The sequence below is a fragment of the Bos mutus genome, chromosome 16 (genome assembly GCF_027580195.1).
Source record: "Bos mutus isolate GX-2022 chromosome 16, NWIPB_WYAK_1.1, whole genome shotgun sequence".
NCBI lineage: Eukaryota > Metazoa > Chordata > Mammalia > Artiodactyla > Bovidae > Bos > Bos mutus.
The window spans coordinates 10,771,518-10,791,200 of NC_091632.1; the positions used below are offsets into that span (position 1 = coordinate 10,771,518).

The 19,683-nt window shown below is 53.9% G+C and overlaps 1 protein-coding gene across 3 annotated transcripts in view; it reads right to left on the minus strand.

Annotated features, from left to right (window-relative positions):
• Positions 1–19,683, minus strand: part of PLXNA2 (plexin A2) — a 238,425-nt gene that overhangs the window by 23,416 nt on the left and 195,326 nt on the right. For all 3 annotated transcript variants that reach the window (XM_070384706.1, XM_070384704.1, XM_070384705.1), the window contains 9 exons: positions 14,566–14,683; positions 12,100–12,236; positions 11,021–11,188; positions 10,812–10,905; positions 6,105–6,344; positions 5,410–5,553; positions 4,902–5,136; positions 2,033–2,175; positions 1,126–1,394 (listed from right to left, as the gene is read on the minus strand). In XM_070384706.1, the coding sequence (XP_070240807.1) occupies positions 1,126–1,394; positions 2,033–2,175; positions 4,902–5,136; positions 5,410–5,553; positions 6,105–6,344; positions 10,812–10,905; positions 11,021–11,188; positions 12,100–12,236; positions 14,566–14,683 (1,548 nt within the window). The remainder of the gene's footprint in view (positions 1–1,125; positions 1,395–2,032; positions 2,176–4,901; positions 5,137–5,409; positions 5,554–6,104; positions 6,345–10,811; positions 10,906–11,020; positions 11,189–12,099; positions 12,237–14,565; positions 14,684–19,683) is intronic.

The following is a 19,683-nucleotide window of genomic DNA, read 5'->3' on the forward strand; positions in this document are numbered from 1 at the left end:
CCCCCACCCCCCACGCCCACGCCAGGCCGCAGCTCTAGGGACCTGGGAAGGAACAACGCAGCCCTGACAGATCCCTCAGGGATGAGGACGCTGGAGGAGTGCTTTAACTCCCTGCACGTGGTGCAAATTACACCCTCCGATCGCAGTAAATCCCAGGCATTTGCCAGGGCGGCTCAGCAACCCCGGGCCTGGGAGAGAGTGACAAAGGCAGAAGAAATTGTAGCTTTCTCCGTGGGCCCCTCCCAGCACCCTCTCCCTGCATTATGCCTGAGATTAGCTCTAATTTAAATACAACAGTTCTTAATGAGAGTTTCTAACGCTCAGATTGGCAGAATGGGGGCTCTGTATTCATAACACAAAGCCATTCTTCCTCCCTCTTCACCCCACGTGGGGTCTGGAAGCCTGAGACCTTGCTAGGAGAAGGGTACGGAGGAGGCGGTGACGTGGAGGTGGTTCCAAAGCTGTGCTGGATCCCTGGGGCCTCCAGAGACGGTGGGCTTGGGGATGCATGTCAAGGTCTCTGATCCTCTTCCCTGCTGGGAAAATGGCAACTGGGGAGGGGCTGGTGGTAGGTGCTGGTGATTCAGATCCTGGAAGCTGGGCATTGAAGGCACAGGCAGCACCAAATCCTTAGCTGGGTGCTGAAGGGAGAACTCCTCCAGGGATGGGAACAGTCTCTGCCTGCGTTTCCAACGTGGGGGCCACTTGTGGGGACTGAGCCCTCAGGATGTGGCTAGTGCAACAGAGGGACTGAATTTCACATTTTATCTCATTTTAACTAATGGCCACATGTGCTGTGGCGTTGGACAGTGAAACTTGAGATACAGGGGGAGGGAGAAAGACTTGGAGATGAGCGTTATGAGTGTGCACGAGAGGGCTAAACAGCAGAGACGCTGCACCACTGGCCCCAGGCCTCATGACGAGCCGGTGGCCGCGCTGGGATCCAGGCTGAGATGCACTGGACACCCAGCCCCTGTGGACACGGCCCAGCCGCATGGGGAAGGGGAGATGCAACTCTGCACTAGGGGGCTGCGGGACACAGGCTTTCCCGGGAGGGGCGCCGCCCCCCACCACGTCTCCGTTCAGACGCCGGCTGCCTCCCCAGCCCCGGGGCGCAGGTCTGACCTCCGGAGCAGCAGCTTGGGGTGGTTCTTGTTCTCCAGGTTCTTGTCGATGAGGTCGGACAGCAGCTGCTTGAGGACGTCGGTGGCGTACTCCAGGCGGCCCTGCAGGCCCGTCATGATGAGCGAGGCCACGTTGCCGCGGTCCCGCATAGAGAAGCTGCGCTGCAGCTCCAGGGTGCGGATGAAGGTCAGCAGGAACACCTTGTTGTTGATGAGCTGCGCGAAGAGCTTCAGGGCCTTCTCCACGTGCTGCTGCCCGTTGCCCTGCACCTGGGGGAGGGGTCGACAGCGTGGCGTCAGGACGGGCTTCCGGCTCTCCCGGGGGCCGGGGCGTCTCAGCTGATGATGGCACCAGCTCTAGGACCCTCTCCGTGACACTGATAGCCACCCCACCCTGGAGAGGCAGGAACCTGCTTTCTGTGGTCTGACCTCCCAGTGGGTGGAGAGGGCTGGGCTCCAGAAAGGATGCTCTACATCTGATTGCACCAAGGATCCAACACAACAGGAGCTACACCATCAGACTAGCTGGGTTTACTCCCCTCCCCTCCATCTCCTCTGCCCTGATGTACTCTCTTTCGTAAAACAAACTGAGAAATGAACGTGCAAACCTCACAGAATCATGGGCCTTTCCTTAAGCCACCTCAAATCCATTTGGAAATGAGGCCAAATCTTAATTAATTCAGTCATTAATTAAAAAACGACAGTCAGCCTTCCCCTGGAATCATCCCGAAGAACCCGGGTGCCCCCGTGGCCCTGAGTTTCCTGTTCGGAAATGTCCCCGTGGTGCTGGTGCTTCTACAGGCGGTTTCTCCTCCTCACTCATGACCCTTCTCAGCTGCGGGGCATCTCCTAGGAAACCCAGGCCCTGGGTGCCCAGTGGGCAGCTGGGTGAGGGAGGCAGGTGTTACCTCCAGCTCACGCAGGACAGGATGGTCCTCGATGCCCGGGAACAGGACTCGCATAGCATAGGTCCTATAGTCCAGGTAGGGGATTCCTGAGCGGTCCAGGTCGCTGGTCAGCTCGTTGATGTCTGTCTGGAGCTCGGCAAAAGCTGGGAAGGTACGGGGGAGACAGGGAGACTCAGGAGGGGAACCCAGACAGGGAGGGGAGAGGCAGAGACGTTTGTGAAGGAGGAGGGAAGGGCTGGGATGCAGAGACGGTTCGTGTGTGGGGTTACAGGCGTGCACCTCCAGAGGGAGTGAGCTAGCTCCAGACTGCCTTTTTAGGTGGTGGGAATACAGGTGATTTCTATACTGTTTCCTCCTCTATGTGTCTTTAGTTGCAAAGTCGTGTCTGACTCTTTTGCGACCCCACAGACTGTAGCCCACTAGGCTCCTCTGTCCATCGGTTTTCCCAGGCAAGAATACTGGAGTGGATTGCCATCCTCTTCTCCAGGGGAATCTTCTCAACCCAGGGATTGAACCTGCATCTCCTGCACTGCAGGTGGATTCTTTACTGCTGAGCCACCAGGGAAGCCCATTTCTTCCTCTATGCTTATCTATAATTTTGAATTTTCTTTCTATGTATTACACGTGCTGTTAAAACAAACGAAGCACACGTGACTTGGGTCATACAGCTGACACAGATGCTAGAGACAGGCGAGAGACTGGTTGAGCGGATCCAACAAAGACCAGAATAGGCAGCTTTGCTCACCTTTTCCCAGCAAAAGGAAAAATCAAGATGCAGAGACCTTGGGGGAAAATGAAAATCAAAACCACCAGGAGACACCGCTTCATACCCATTAGTATGCGTGTGTGCCAAGTCACTTTGGTCGTGTCTGACTCTTTGTGACGCTATGGATTGTAGCCCGCCAGACCCTGCTGTTCATAGGATTTCCCAGGCATGAAGACTGGAGTGGGTTGCTGTGCCCTTCTCCAAGGGATCTTCCCAACCCAGGCGTCGAACCTGCATCTCTTACGTCTCCTGCATTGGCAGGCGGGTTCTTTAAGACTAGTGTCACTAGGGAAGCTCCACCCGTTAGCGTGACTAATGTAAACGATGGAAAATAACAAGTGTCGACAAGGACGTGGGAAAACTCAAACCTTCGTATTTTGTTGGAGGGAAAGTAAAATGGCACCGCTGCTCTGGAAACCAATTTGATGATTCCTCAAAAAATTAAACACAGAATTGTTATCCTATGACCCATCAATTCCTCTCTGACATATATACCCACAAGAACTGGAAGCAGGGACTTGAATAGATCCTTGTACACTCACATTCATAGCAGCATTGTTCACGATACCAAGAGGTGGGAGCAACCCAAATGCCCATTGACAGATAACCTGATAAACAAAATGTGGGTTCTACACCTAATGAACAATTATGCAACCTGAAAAAGGAATGAAATTCTGTCACGTGCTACAACATGGATGAACCTTGAAGACATGATGCTAAGTGAAATAAACTAGACAAAAGGACAAATACTGTACGATGAGGTTCCTAGAGCAGTCGGAGTCCTGGGACAGACAGTAGAAGGGCCAAAGGGAGAGGAGGACGGGGAACGATTGTTTCATGAGTACAGAGTTTCATTTGGGGAAAATGAGGGACGTCTGGAGATGGATGGTGGGTATGGTCGCACAATATTCTGAATGTACTTAATACCTCTGAGGAGTTTCCCAGGTGGTATTAGTGGTAAAGAACCCACCTGCCAAAGCAGGAGACATAAGAGATCCTGGGGTTCGATCCCTGGGTTGGGAAGATCCCGTGGAGGAGCGCATGGCAACCCACTCCACTAATTTTGCCTGGAGAATCCCATGAACAGAGGAGCCTGGTGGGCTGCATTCCATGGGGTTGCAAAGAGTTAGACACGACTGAAGCGACTGAGTATGCACACTTGCTTGCACACACACGTGCACACGATGCCTCTGAACTGGAGGGGAGAGCGCTAGGGTATAGAGGTTAGAAAGTTAAATGGTAGATCGTATGTTATGTATATTTTCACACACACAGACACACACACATACACACGACCGAGAACGCCACCAAACCCAGCCTTAGGGTGCCGTGCCTGCCGGGCCCTTGGCCAGCAGGGGCTTCCCCCTGATGGCAAGCCTGCCCCCTCCTCTCTCTGCCCTACCCCTGGCAGAGGGAGGGGCCATGGTCCACTTTCCCAGCCCAGCTCCTCACAGGGGACTTGTTCTGATCTCGAAGTTTGCAGTAAAAGGAGAAGTATTTTGATTCCTGATTGAGATGTTTGCCCAGAGAGTCTGCTGGGCCCTCAGCCCGAGGGGACACCAGGTACACTAGTCGCCTGGCAGCGGTGGTGGCTTGGGAGATGGAGGAAGCACAGTCTCCACCATCACAGTCTGAGATGCCCTGCACGTGGCCTTCAGAGGCTCAGCCTGCGGCACGGGGTGACAACACCCCGGGGGAGGGGACGGGCCAGGAGGGGGGACGCGCTCTCCTGCAGGCGAAAGGAGCCATTCCCACGTGGGGATCTAGAGTCTGAGGCCACAGGGCCCAGGAGGCTCTGCCTGTGGGGACACTGAGGGCTACCCACTGTCCCAGGAAAGAGAGGAAGGTGGCCAGATGGTTGGATGAGTCAGGGCACAGTGGGACAGAATAATGCCATCAGACCTGGGGCCTCACTGCGCGCATGTCAATAGGACTTCTCTGGCCCCGAGAGCAAAGGAAGTTCAAAGGAAAACAGAGGTCAAAATGGAGCTTGACGGCTTGGGGTGGATGAGATGGGAGTAAAGATGAGAGCTGTCTCAGAGAAGGGAGGTAATAAGGCTGGTGAGGAAAGCGGTTCCGGAAGTGAAGGAACGGCCCACTTACCCTCCTTACACTCCAGGGCCACACGGGACTCCAGGTTGTCCATCTGCATTTGGAGCCGCTTGAGAGTGAGGTCGTTCTCTCGAGACTTGCGCTTGTAGGCGATGAGCACGATGATGACAATGATGAGCAGGAGGCTGCCTCCCGCCGCGATGCTCACGATGGCGGGCAGGGTCAGCAAGCTGTCTGAGATGACACTAACGGAGCCGGGCGAGAACACCATCCCGCCCACGTGGACCTGCATGTGACACACGAACACAGATGCTGTCAAGCCGTCCAGCCCTTCTCGTTTCAGAAAGGACAGGAGCGACCACAACCACACAGTGTAGTCTGAAGACCAAACAACTTCCTGCGGATCACCTGGCTTTCTTTTCTTGTGTCCTCTGCTCCTATCCATTTTAATATAGAACCTTGAGATGAGGAGATGTGGAGGAGGTGGAAAACCCTTTTGCTTCGAGATTATACATGCAAGGTGAAGAGGGAAGAAAGAATAAGAATAAGGTTCACTCACCATGACCTTGTGCTGCCCCGTGAGGTTGGGAGGCTCGCAGAGGAGCTGCGTCTCGGACACGGTGACCGCACACGGGGTCTCTCCAATCAGCACTGTGTAGTTGAGCTTGGCACCTCCAGAGGCAGGAGGGCAAAGATTTTTGCCCTGCAGATAATAGCAGTCTTATTAGGAATAATTGACATGTGCACACAGAAGTTAATTGCCTATTTAAGAAGAGATTAAAGAGAGAGGGTAAGGGCAGCAACGCAAAAACCAAAGAGGGATTCCATTGGCGAGGACGTCCATCGGCCACAATTTAGAGAGGAAAAGAGAAAACAGAGGGGGGAGATGATGAAAGGGAAGGAGAGAGCGGCGAGACCTGAAAGCGGTGGAGTAACACACCCTTGGACAGATGGCACCGGGGACCCTGACTGCCTCACATTTGAGGGCAGTTATGGTGGCCACGGATGAGGTCAATAAAGGACATGGTTGCTTCCAAGGCACTGCAAGGCTTTTTGGGCCCAATGTCCACAAGAACACAAAAATATTCTCCAGGGTTCCTCGAGAATCCCAAGCTCAAGATATGTCACTCCGTGGGTCTGTAGCTATTCCTGAGCTCTCTTCACAGGGCGCTGACAGTGACGGAAGCCTGTGGGCATTGAAGGGAGGCGAGGCCAGGACAGGAGAGGGGTGCTCTGGCCACGCCGTGCTCCTACCTTCAGAATGATAGGGGATCCTGGCTTCTGATCCAAGACTCCTGTAGGGCTGAGAAGTTCAAAGGTCGGGTTGGGGTAGTAGATGAACTTGGTGTCGTTGTAAATCAGCAAGGACTGGACATTGTTAAAGACAAATCCAAACTCGTCTGGCCGCTCCACGGTGTCCAGGCCAGGCCGATAGTCCGTGGTCAGCGAGGGTGCCAGGCAGGTCAGGGTGGTGGTGTTCACAACTTTGCACACCTAAGGGGACCAGAGCGCAGCATTCCAACACCCAGCCGGCGACACTGCGGGGTCACACTCCCATTGTCCCACCTTCTGCTTTGTTAGCTGGTCTCCAGTGAGCTACTTACTTCGGGAAAAGAGCTGTGAAATTGTATTTTTCTGTTGTTGGTTTTGTGTGTGCGTGAAGGAGGAGGGGTGTGTTTTAACTTCACTTCTTCACTCGCCCACACTGACTGAGCACCTACAGGCGCTGTGCCCAGGAGCTGGGCCATCAGTGAAACGGCCCCAGTCCAGGGTGGAGACAAGGATCCAACCAGCATCACAGGGTGGTCCCAGCAGAGGGCCTGTGGCCCAGGAGGGGCCGTGGCACTGCTAAAGGCACAGATGGAGTGAGAAACGCCCGGACGGGCAGTCCCCGGCACTCTAGGGGTGCCTGTGTGTGTGCACCAGCCTGTGTGTGCGTGTGTGTGCACGTGCGTGGCCTGGGCAGGGTGAGGGTGACTCATGGGAGCTTTCCTTTAGAAACAATGAATGAAATTTAACCTGGAGAATGTATAGGACTTTCCCAGACAGCAGGGATGGTAAAGGATCAAGTTCCAGGCAGAGAAAAACAGTAGCAAAGGCCTGGGAATGAGGGAGCATGAACGAATGAGGAAAAGATAAGAACAGAAGCCCTGTCCTGTGTGTGTGTGTACGTGTGTGTGTGTGTCTATGTGTGTGTGCCCATGTGTGTGTGTGTATGAATGTGTGTGTCTCCTGCGTGTGTATATGTGTGTCTATATGTGTGTGTCCATGTGTGTGTATATGTATGTATATATATGTGTCTATGTGTGTGTATAAATGTGTGTATGTGTATGTCTATGTATTGTGTGTCCATGTGTGTATGTATATATGTGCATGTATGTGTGTATATGTAGGCATATATGTGTGTATGTGTGTGTGTCTATGTATGTGTGTCTATGTGTGTGCATGTATGTGTGTATATGTATGTATGTATGTGTATCTATGTCTATGTATGTGTTCCATGTGTGTGTATGTGTGTGTATACGTGTATATCTGTGTCTATGTGTGTGTGTGTGTCTCCTGCGTGCGTGTGTATGTGTGTCTATGTATGTGTGTGTCCATGTTTGTGTATATGTATATATGTGTGTCTATGTGTGTGCATAAATGTGTGTATGTGTTTGTGTGTCTATGTATGTGTGTGTGTCCGTGTGTATGTCCATGTGTGTGTATGTGTGTGTGTATAAATGTGTGTGTGTGTGTGTGATGGGATGTGGGAAGCTGTGTGAGACGAGCACACAGTAGGTGTTCAGTTAATGTTTACTGACCACAGTGATGGATGAAAAAGCTCCTTCACCTCCTTAAATGTCCTAGTAAAGGTCTCTCTCTTCTCCGAGGGTCCCTTCACTGTCCACGGAGGTGCGACCGTGGTATCGCCCCTGAGTTCACAATGTCCTTTCCTCCTGGGTGGGCCCTGGTCTCCAGCTAACAGGTCACCGAGCTGGCCCTCCTCTGCCGGCTGGTCTGGGGGCTTCCCAGGCAGCAGCCCGACTGGAGACCCCACCCCGGGGCCCTAGCAGGGTCTGGACCCCTCCCTGCTCCTCCTGTCCCGCTCTCTGCAGCTGCTGGGGCTGCGGGAGGCTCGGTGTCCCAGCAACCACCAGGGGCATGTGTGGGAACCCTGCTCAAGTACGCGCTGTCCTGGCAGCTCCACACGTGTTGCGTGTCCGGCCAACATACAGAAACCCAGGCTTCACGTTCGGAAAACAAGACGGTGTGTGAGAGGGCAGAGAAAGCGGACACTTGCATGGAGATGATGTCAGCACTCCAAGCCTTAACCCTCCCTTTCCAGGGGGAGTTGAAGAGTTTAAACCAAACGGTTCAGGAGGGCTCCGTGCCATCAGAGAGCAGTACCCACCCCTCCTTCCGCAGGTCCCCTCAGCAGCCCCCTGTGAACCCAGAGTGCCTTTCACATGCCAGCTGGGACGCCTGGCAACATGCCAGCTGGGACGCCCTGGCAGGAGGGAAACACAGGTGCTGTCAAACGGGCGGAGGAGCTGAGCTGGGGGTCCCAGCCCGGGGTCCACGGGACAGACCCCCAGCCTGAGCACCGCCGCCCTGCCCACCCTGTCAGAGGAGCTGAGCTGGGGGTCCCACCCCGGGGTCCACCGGACAGACCCCCAGCCTGAGCGCTGCCGGCCTGCCCACCCTGTCGGAGGAGCTGAGCTGGGGTCCCAGCCCGGGGTCCACCGGACAGACCCCCAGCCTGAGCACCGCCGCCTGCCCACCCTGTCGGAGGAGCTGAGCTGGGGGTCCCACCCCGGGGTCCACCGGACAGACCCCCAGCCTGAGCGCCGCCGGCCTGCCCACCCTGTCTCCTCTCCGCTCGCTCCGGTGCCCCTGGACGAGGCTCCTCTGAGAATGAGCAAATCACCCCCAGACAAACAGCCTCTGTTTGCTCCCTGCCCAGCGCTGCATCGGCACTTTGCCTGCCAAACATTCCTTCGGGTTTGGCGGCCTGCGCTCTGGCCCGTCCCTCTGGGTCTGCTTCCAAACCCAGAGGTGGGGGGGTTAGCGCCAGGGCCTGAGGGTGAGGTGGGCTCCAGGCAGGGCCGAGGGGACACACGGTTCTCTCCCAACACCCCTGAACGGGAAGGCACTGGGCAGAGCAGACCGGCTTTCCCTCCCGGGACTAGCTTGTTGGAGACATGCACACCCAGGCCCTTCCTCTAGGCTGCAGCCCGCAGACGCCAGGCAGGTCACTGCTGGTGCTCAGGGCCCCCGACTCTCGAGAGGGAGGGGCTGCTTCTTAACTCCTTGAAGCACTGAGGTCCTGGGGGGTGGGCGGGGGGAGCTGCTGGGGAGATTCCTGCCAGCCTGTCCTGGGGAGGGCAGCAAGACCCAAGCATTCTCAGAAGGATGTCAGCTGTTGGGGGGCCCTTCCCAGCTCTCTCGTCCCTTCAAACAGCTTCCTGGGGACTAACCATGCAGCCTTGGAAGTTGACCTTCTCAGTCATGTACTCATCCTACAAAATTCCCTCTGTGCTAAATGAACCGTGTCTTTTATTTTCTGTATTCTGATGCTTTGACCTCTGGGGTCTTGCTGACCCTGGAGGGACTGTGCCCCCTCCCCAGGCTGGCCAGTTCCTAGAGACAGCAGACAGGTGGAGGTGGGCTGTGGCCTCAGCCTGAAAGTGGAGAGGGGACACAGTCTCTTTTGCTCAGATATCAAGCTCTTCACTGGGACACAGAGCCACGTGCTCGTCTAGTCTACGGAGCTGTTACCACAATGGGCACTGGAGGTAACAGACTGGCATCCCACACCTCTGGCATGATGGAACGTCAAGCCCACCAGCATCTCACATAGTCTAGCTACGAAGAGTCAGATGTGTGGGACTGAGCTTGGCCCTACCACCTGCCGCCTTCATGTCTGGGGGCAAGTCATTACTCCCTTCTGGCCCTATTTTCTAAGCTACACGAGGAGAAGTTTGGACCAGATGATCTCCGAGACCTTTCCAGATCTAGCCTTCCGGCAAGTCCGTCATTTTGTGTATTTCTGTTTCCCAGGGAAGCCCCAAGCATGCTGGGAATGCGTCAGGAAAAAGAGGGTCGATGCAACACCACCTTTTCCATCTCCATCTCAGCCTCATCAATCTCCAGAAGGTCAAAGCAGTAATAATAGTAACTCATGTGAAAAATGATGGCCATAATAGCATCTCCTGGACTATAATTATGAATACAATAATGTTTCAGAGCATATTGACTGAAAAGAGAAAGATGGAGCCAGTAGAACAAACTAAAAAATTTATAACAACATAGCAGACATTCTGCTCTGACGATAGAGAACTTTTTTCAACATCACAAAAATCCACAGTGGGGGAAAAGAATTAAATTACATGGCTCTGCCCAGGAGAGTGAAGTGAAATGTTCAGCTTGATCATCTTAGCAACCAGCATGGAATTATCTGCACGCAGTGACTAGCGTTTATCAAGTGCCGGCCTCATTGCATGTTACATATCCACAAGGAGAGTCTTATCATCAGCATTTCTAGACAGGGAAGCGAGGATCAGAGAGGTTAAACGACTTTATCATGGGTGTCCAGCTAATAGATGGCAGCGTCCTATTTCTAATTTGAAAACATCTGAATCTGCAGCCAGAATTTCTTCACCCTCTCACACTCCTCTTATCAGACCTTGAAGGGAACATGGCAGAAAACAGGAGCCCTTTGGCGCCATATCCGAGGCTCAGAAGCCATACTGGGATAAGGAGTCACGCACTCTTGTAGCCCACAGAGCTGTGACCTTCTGATGAGCAACGGTTATACTGTAATCATAAAAACCACTGCAAGGCCCCGGTGTTTGGGGCCATGATTGCGGACTCTGCTCTGGCAGTCGAAGGCCCCAGTGCTAACACAGACCCCATCACCTTGCCAAACACACCCACAGCCGCGTTTCCTGAGGGCCGGCTGGACGCGCTGCTACTCACGTTGACAGATTCTTTGCCGTTAAACTTGACGCGGATCCTCGGCTCCTGAATGACATCCAGGTTGAAGCCCGTGATGGTCAGGGGTGTGTGGCCACTGGGAAGAAGCAGAGGCTGGGTGAGGGAGACAACCCTCTGCAGCTGCCCCCACGCTCCCTGCCCCGGGGTGAGAGGGGCTCGGGCACGGCAGCTGGGCGCCTCCTCCGCCTCACCTGGCGATGCTCCACTCGGGCTCGATGCGCTGCACCCGGGGGTCGTCTATGTACTCGAACTGAAGGTTGTTGTCCACTCGGGCACGGTCGACACTCACGGAGACGGGGACCGGCCCCAGCCCATTGGATGACGGGGGTGAGACGCACACGATCTCGTTCATGGACCGCCTGCAGGCAGACCGCAGGAGGGTTAGGAGCCAAGGCAAGTGAGGCGGCCTCTGGCCTGAGAAGGGGCTTTCCCCCAGTTGAAGGGTGGGTTCTTCTGTCCTGTTCTACCCCAGGCTAGGGAACGTCCCTTAGCAGTGTGTATCAGTGTCTCTTTCTACCTGAGCTCCAACTCTGGTTGGGTTGGGGAGCAACAAATTGGAGAAGGGGGTTAGAGAAGGTGGGGCAGGGGCACGACTCCTTGGGCTTTGGGAGAACGCCTGTCTTTCTGGATTTTTCTAAAACACGACTATTTAGCCAGTGCTTGGAGTCTGGTCGGTCAGTTGACACATGGAGTATCTACTATGCAGATAAGTTTGGCCTGGGGCCAAAACACAGTCTTGTGTTTTGGCCCCAGGCCGTGTACGGTCCAGGCAGGAGGTCTACTGAGCAAGTTGGGTTCCCATCTAAAGATCCCTTTCAGAATTCTCTCTAGATTCTCTACATCCCCAGAGACTCATTGGAATACCTGCCAAATAGCAGGCTTCAATTTTTACACACGAGAGATGCCCCAAGGAGGCATCTGTGTGTGGCGTGGGGACAGAGGCCATGCTTCTGGAGTCACCACGGTGGGGACCTAATGAACCCTCGATCCTGATGGCGACTGAGCGCTCCTGGGAGCCCTGCTCAGGAGCAGGTCTCATGGGCCTCACTTGCAAGTGTTCGTAGGACTGTTTAGCCCTTATGATGCGATACAGACTGACTACTGGCAGGCATTTCTCGCAGCGACTGGAACAGGGTTTGGGGCTAGGATGTGACGTGTACCATGGAGACGGTGGGGCAGGCATATATGTGGAACTGCTCATACATGTGCATGTATGTGTGCACAGCCCACACACGCACGGTCTCTGAGAGCTCCTCCAAGCCCCTCTTACCCGTAGAACTCGCAGGTCTGGTTGCCCAGATAAACAGCCACGCTGCTTCCAGACCCGAGATAGTGGCCGGTGATGGTCACCATGGTGCCTCCAGACTCAGGCCCTCGGATGGGGTTGAGTGACAGCACGGAAGGGTTCTTTGGGAGGAAGCAGAGACATGATCACGGCTCAGGCTTTGCCCAAAGGGAGAAGCCCAGGCTAGACCTAAAAAGACAGAAGGGGGAACTCCAAACACTCTCTGCCTACCCTGGAGCTGAGACCCTTTCTAAGAAGAGGCTCCGGGCATATCCAGGGAAGGCAGAAAGGCCATGTTTGGCAAGTAATTAACTCCCCGGGGAGTCTTCTGCTCATAACACTGATGGGAAGGCAGAGATGACACTGACTAATCTATCAATTAGTTTACAAATTGAGAACAATTGAGAATGCTTCTCTATCTGGAGCAGTACTGATTTTTTTGGCACAAAATCGATAGGGCTGAATAAAGCATCCGTGTCTGGACTGGGCCACCAAGAGTCTCTGTTAATGGTCCAAGCTCACGTCCTTCGAGCCCTCCCTCAGCCTGAGAGGGGCACGGCAGGGTAATGTTGGCTTCCCTGACCTTCACCAGGAGGATGGCCCATCGTTGGTTGGGATGTTCTACTAAGCTCATTAAATTGTAACAATCACCCTGAAGCCTAAAAGAAATGTCACTGGCCTAGAATGCATCAGAAAGAAATTGTTTCTGCCTAGTGGGCAGCAGAGTGGAGTGGAAAGTGCATTTAACTGAGCAACCACACAATATGAACTCCAGTCTGCATTAGCCACTCACTAGCGACGCAATGCAAGCAAGTTCTACTCACTCCTGGAGCAAGTTTCTGCATCAGTCTGGGCTGGCAATCAGTCTTGCTAGCTCCTCTGTCAAGAGAGGAGGAAGGCGACGTGATCTCTGAAGCCCCCTGCTCGTCACTCTACTACTCTCTCTCCATCTAGTCTTTCTGAGTTTGCTTCTCACACAAGACCCTCTCAGATGGGGTGGGGGGGGGGTGGGCTGCAGATATAGGCCATGCATGTTTGTATGCATCCGTGTGTGCTAAATCGCTTCAGTCGTGTCTGACTCTTTACGAGCCTATGAACTGTAGCCTACCAGGCTTCTCTGTCCATGGGATTCTCCAGGCAAGAAGAGGCGGTTGCCATTTCCTTCTTCAGGGGATCTTCCTGACCCAGGCCTTGAACCCACATCTCTTGTGCCTTCTGCATTGGCAGGCCAGCTCTTTACCACTAGCACCAACTGGGAAGCCCGTGATGCCCTCCGACCCAAGAGAAGACTGGTATAAGGGAAGGTAGAGTTGCTGAGATAACAAGGCAGAGACCGGAAAACCTAACATAAGCAGTAAAAGACTGGTATAAGGGAAGGTAGAGTTGCTGAGATAGCAAGGAAGAGACCGGAAAACCTAACATAAGCAGTAAAATGTTTTAGGCAGAAGAGAATTTTGTGATCTAACAACTTTTCAATACTCTGAGCAAGGCTGGTTTGACCCCCTCTGCAGGGTGTTAACGCTTTTTAACAAAGAACTTGATAAAACAATGTTGGTTACGTGTCGGAAAAGGGACTTCTGGGCCCCAGAAGAGGGTTGTTCAGAAGGAGTAAAGAAAGTCTTTGTGATTCCACCTGTTGCCTGGGTGTGAAGAAGTGTTTTCAGGGCTGTGTATGTGCATATGTGCATGCAACACACCAGTACACAGAGCAGCTCACTCTTATATTCCTCCCCGTGGTTGCACACACAGACACGTGTCCCTGCAGGATTTCAAATGGCTCCTCTAAACTCCCTCTTACAATATCCCTGGCAGAAAAAAAAGCATGTGGATAAATATAGACCCTTTTAATTAGGTCCCTCAGGCTATCTGTCCTCATTAGGCTGGAATTAGACAAAGATATCACATTGGCAGGACAAAGGGCAGCACCTCCCCACCCTGAGTTGAGGATCCACTTTCTAAGAAAGGTCTGATGTTGCTTATTCAGAACCCTGACCTGTGGCTCCCTGGGACTCCCAAGTGTCCGAAGAAGCATTGTTGGTCGTGAACGCGACTCACCCGGGAAAGACAGGCTTTACTTTTTCTGGTTTCCTACTCAGTCTGCAAGAAGCCTAGAGGCACTGGCTTGGGAAGGGGAGGGTGGGACTTTCCTGGGAGAAGTTGGGAGCAGAAATGTGCCCTTTCTGGGAATCTGCACCCCAGCAACTGCCCAGGTGGCGCTAGTGGTAAAGAACCCACCTACCTGCCAATGCAGAAAACAGAAGAGACGTGGGTTCGATCCCTGGGTTAGGAAGATCCCTTGGAGCAGGGCCTGGCAACCCACTCAAGTATTCTTGCCTGGAGAATCCCATGGGCAGAGGAGCCTGGCAGGCTACAGCCCAGAGGGTCGCAAAAGTCGGACACGACTGAAGCGACGCAGCAGCAGCACAGCCCAGCACAAGACCCAGTACTCACCACAAAGGTGTACTGTTGATGGGACTTGGTCATGAACTCCGGCTGACACTCGCCGATGCACAGGCGCACAGGCCCAGAGGTGGTTCCCACGACGGCGTGGCCCATCTCACAGACGATCCTGACGAGACAGCAAACCTTCCCATCAGAGACTTGGGGACAGCTGGCATTCCTGCCTGTTTGCTCACCCCACCACAGTCACGGTGAGTAACTCAACATAGTCTTACACCAGGGCTGGACCAAGACAGCTTGCTCAACCGTGTGGCTGTGTGACCTTGGGCCAAGGACTTTCCCTCTCTGGGCTTTAATCTTTCATGGACACAGTGAGAAGGTGGATGAGCGCATCTCTAAAGACCTGCGTCCCTTCAAAACGCTATGCTGCCTATTTCTACGAACAAGCCTGCAGTCAGTGCCTCGTGCAGGGCTCAGCACTGAGTCCTGTTCCAATATCCGTGGGATAAACCTAATGCCCTGCAGAGAGACCGAGGGGCAGGGCAGAGGCAGTGGCAGGCCAACACTTGAACACTCCCGAGAAGAAGGACTGAGGACTGACTGGGCAAGCTGACTCATGTGTGGTTCGTTTCCCTCCCTGTGGTTTGCAGTGAGGGGACAGATAATCTGGCCAGACAGTGAATTCCCCGAACCGGAGCTCCCGGCTGAGTGAGAGCAGCGGCGTCCAGGGGCAGCGGGTGACGGGGTGGCAGGTGGATAAGTTCATTAGGACGGCAGTCGACACTGGACTCTCACTTAATCAAGGGCTGAGCGCAGGAAGCTGGTGGGCGAGGCGGCCAACCAACCCCGGGGTTGGAAATCATGTCTCATGTCAACAGGAGAGCTGGAGGGAAGAGGGGGCGGGGCACTCCCTCTGCTGCTGTGCAAAATCGATGCCCCCTCGTGGGGTGGGGGCTTCCCTGGTGCCTGAGATAAGTCACAACAAGCACATTTACAGACCGGTTGCCTTGGCCACAGCCACCTCTAGGAGTGGGCAGCAGCTGGAGCATATGGGAGGAAGGGAAGGAATCAGATTTTTGGGGGACCTCTTGCCCGGAATCCTAAGGCATGGGGTGGGTGGGAAATGGCCCCACCAGGCTCAGTAAAGAGAAACCCTCCTCCCAATGCCATTTAAGAGTTCAGAGCAGTCTGGTGCCCTTGGTAGGCTGGCTTAGTGGGGAGCCAGAAAAACAGACCCCTCTCCAGTAATCCTCAGCATTATCCAGGCACGGTGGGGAAGATCCGTGTTTAACCGAGCAATGCTTATCTCAACAGCTTCTCTAGGAAGGAAGGTAACTAAACAGAGATTTCATTTCGATGTAATAAAACTTGCATTAAACAAATACACGGCGTGCTCGCGCACACGGCATGCCACCGAGCTCCATCTCCTTCATAACAGTTAATCCCAAATAAGTACTTTCACTCCTGGTGAATATTTACTTAACATGCAATAACTGTCTTATTGCGTTTAGCATATTAAGTTCGACAAGACACTAGTGGGTGCGTGTCGAAGGCTGTTCTCCCCTCCTTTTCGCCAAGGATAAATAAATTAATTATGAACCCACAGTAAAGATGATAGTGATGATCAATTAGTATTTTACACATAATTGTCTCCTTAAACCTCATTAGAGGAGCATTTGAGAAGCTTCATTTGAGGTACTGCGTGGGGTTATTTCCACGCTGCTTCCTGCTTGGAGTCACAGCCCTCCTATCGGGCTTCCTGGGCCCCAGCGCCTGCTCCTGTCTGGGGTCCCTGCCATCCAATCCTGCTGATCTGCCCTCTCCAGCAGCATCAGCGGATTATCTCTGCTCTCTGCTGGAAGTGGCGGGGAGGGGAAGACCAAGAGGAGGAGGGAGCAGATGAGTCTCTTTCCTTTCTCATCAACGCTTTCTTGTCCCTCACTCACCCAACCTTGGTCACTGCTGGAACCACCCTCGAGAAGAAAAAGCAGGAGGAAATCAGGGTGGGCTCGAAGTCCGGGAAAGAGGAAACGTGAGAACACGTGAAGGTCATGGGCATCTTTATTCCTCCTGGGACCTAAGAGAGGAGAAGGCCCAGGATGGCCTATTCTGCTGTCCCTGTAGGGGGTGAACCATAGGGCTGGGGCCTCTTGGCACACTCTCTTTTCCAGAACATATTCTTGCTCAGGGTTCATGGCCCAAAAGGTGAGCTTTGCGTGTCAAGCACCTGTGAGAAGGCGGACGGAGGGGAGAGGGCACTGCCCCAGGGCCCAAGGCTGAGTGCCTGCAGCTGGCTCTGAGTGTCCCTCCTGGAAGGGAGTGATCGGTGGCCCAGGGACTGGTCTGCAGGGAGGGCCTGCAGCCGAATCCTCTCCCCGCCGGTGGAGTGGGCTTCTGCTTCATCCATCCCTCTCTAGAGTGGACAGGGGTGTCAGTGGGCTGCAGAAGGGTCTGTCTGGTAAGTCTAAGAACTGGATGAGAGTGCTAAGGATGCAGACCACGCTGTAGGGAACTCTGGCCACCTGTCTCTCTTCTTCCTTTTCATTCCTGGGACCCGGTGCTTGCAGTGAAGGATGGAGAGGCCCCCTTGACTGAGTGGATCTGTTACTCCTACTGGCGTTTGATCCCTGAGCTCGAGGGCAGCTGTAGGGAGTGCAGAGGGTTATACTGAGGATGAGGGTCAAGCCAAAGTGGAGTCTCTCAATAATAACAAGAGCTCCAGCTTACTGAGCTGCATGTGGCAGGCACTGTACCAGACAGGATCTCATGTCATCCTCAGACATCCTAAGGGTGGGTCTTACTGTCTCTATTTTTACAGACAAGGAAACCAAGGCTCGGAGGTGCTAAGTGACTCATCTATGGCCAGAGAGCTGGCAAGTGGCAGAGCTGTGATTCAAATCCAGGTTCAGCCTGGCTCCAAAGCTCATGCCTTTGATTCTCCTCCACTCTGCTGTCCTAAAATCAGCGGAATGCTCTCTGTGTGTTTTGTGGAAGGGACAGGGTGGACAAGGTGGCTGTCCTGGGGTGGAGCTGAGGTTGCTGGCGGAGGTGGAGGATGGCAAGGTTGGGAAGACCTGGGTTTCTAAGGCTTTGAGACTTAGCCAGCTGCACCCACTACCTCCCTGGCAGGAGAGAACCACAGGCAGTGGTGTGGGTACCACTCCCTCCTTCAGGCCTTACAGGTCAGCAAAGTTCCTGTGGTTAGACTTCTGGGGGCCGCCTACCTCCCTGTCTCCCTGCCTCCTCCCAGCATCCCTGATAGCTTCAGTCTCCCTGTGTATTACCAGGAGACAGGAGCTGGGGATGTTTAAAGTTTCTCCTTGTAAAATGAGGAATTAGACTAAATAACCCTTTAACAGTTAGCTTCCACATTTGAAGGCTTGACTCCTCCTGGTAGATAGTGGGCTTCTGGATTCACATTAGTGCCACTGATAACGCTTTCTAATGATGGGAGTTGTAGATCCTATGAGGCATAGAGGCCATCGTTTCTGATATCCTAGGGACCGTAAAAGTGATTGCAGAGATCTGTTTCGACAGACCCACTTTCCAGATGAGACATTTGAGGATCATGGAGCAAAGGGACTTGCCCAAAGTGACAGAGCTCATCAATAGCTGAGCTCCTGGCACCCAGCCCAGTGCCCTCACCCCACCCTGCACCACCTCCTGCAGACTGGCATGGGTGGTGCTTTTCTCCCCACGAGCATGCATCCTTGGGGTGGGGAGCACATGCAATCTAACATCCATCAAGGCATGGCTGAGCTCATAGATACAGCAGATGAGAGAGACCGGGGCAGGTCTCTCATCCTAAGCGGAGTCTGTCTCATACAGAGCCCCTGTCTCAGGAAGGGCTGAGCTGCAGCCTCAACCTGCCTCTCATCACCCAGGAAACGTCCGGTGATGGAGTCATCCGGCCCTCCCCAGACCTGTGGGGCGCTGATTGCAGGACTAAGCAGGACCCTTTAACCAACATTAACCTAATTGCTGAGTGATAGATGGCGTGGCACAAGCATATGGTGAGTCATTACCGTGCCCGCTAATCCTGCCCGTGCCCGGGACTCTGCACTGGGCCCATTTAGCCAAATTCATCTCTCGCAGACATCTGTAATGATTGTGCCTGCTGCTCACTGCCCGGGATGGAGGCTTTAATGATGTTAACAAACTCTGAAACCTCGAGAGCAGTGATGAGCCTGACACGCTGGAAGCCAGGGCTGCGTGCAGCCGAGGTGCGGAATGCGCCTGCCACCTCCTGCCTGCCCCGTGCCCAAGGAGACAGTGGGGGTGGTTTTCTAGGGTGCCTCCTGGCCTTGCCAGGACCCCTGGCAACCATTCACCTTCCCAGGCTCCTTTCGTATCCTCACTTTCAGTTTTTTTGAGGGAACTTTCTTCCCTGGGGACCTGTGTGGGTGTGATGCATTTGATTTCAAAGATGGAACAAGCTTTCCTGATGTTCCCAAGGCATATTACGGGCTCCTCGTTTTCATCTTACTGAATTCTCCCCCAAAACCCACGCGGTTAGAATCGTGGTTTCCTTGAGGCCAGTGAAGAGTGGAGAGACGGAGCAGTTTACTAAGGTCTCAGGGCTGCCCGGAGTAGATGAGGCAGGACTTAGAAGACTTTTTTGAATCCCAGATCCCCGGCTATTTCTATGTTCAGCTGCCCAAGACTCAGCACCTCTCAGTTCAAAGCCTTACCCTTTCATCTCCCGCAAACCCTTTCCTTTGCAATCCTGTGGCATGTTACCAAGTTGGAGACTTGGCCTGTGTCCCGAGGCCTAGGGCACGTCTGTGAGGCCAAGGCGGATTTGGGCTCAGTGTGACTGAGTGTCTAGCTGGGTCTGGCCGGGCACTGGGCTCTATAGAGACTGCCTGACCACAGTCCGCAGGCTCCTGGTTCCTGCCCGCCAGCTTTCCCCTCCCCTCCTGGCTCAGAATTGCTACTTAAATATTTCCCCATTTGCCTCTTCATCTCTTTCCTGTAGACCTGGCCAGTCTCTCCTCCAGGATTCATTCCTTGAAGGGCCAAGGCTGATAATGAAGGGTTCAGTCTGCAGGATCTGAAGGTCCGAAGGATCAGGCAGGCGGCTTCTGCTTCCCCCGCCGGGAGTCCCCAGAGTCGGGGAACTCAGCCCCCGACTCTGACCCTGTCCTGGCCATCCTGGAATCATGGCCT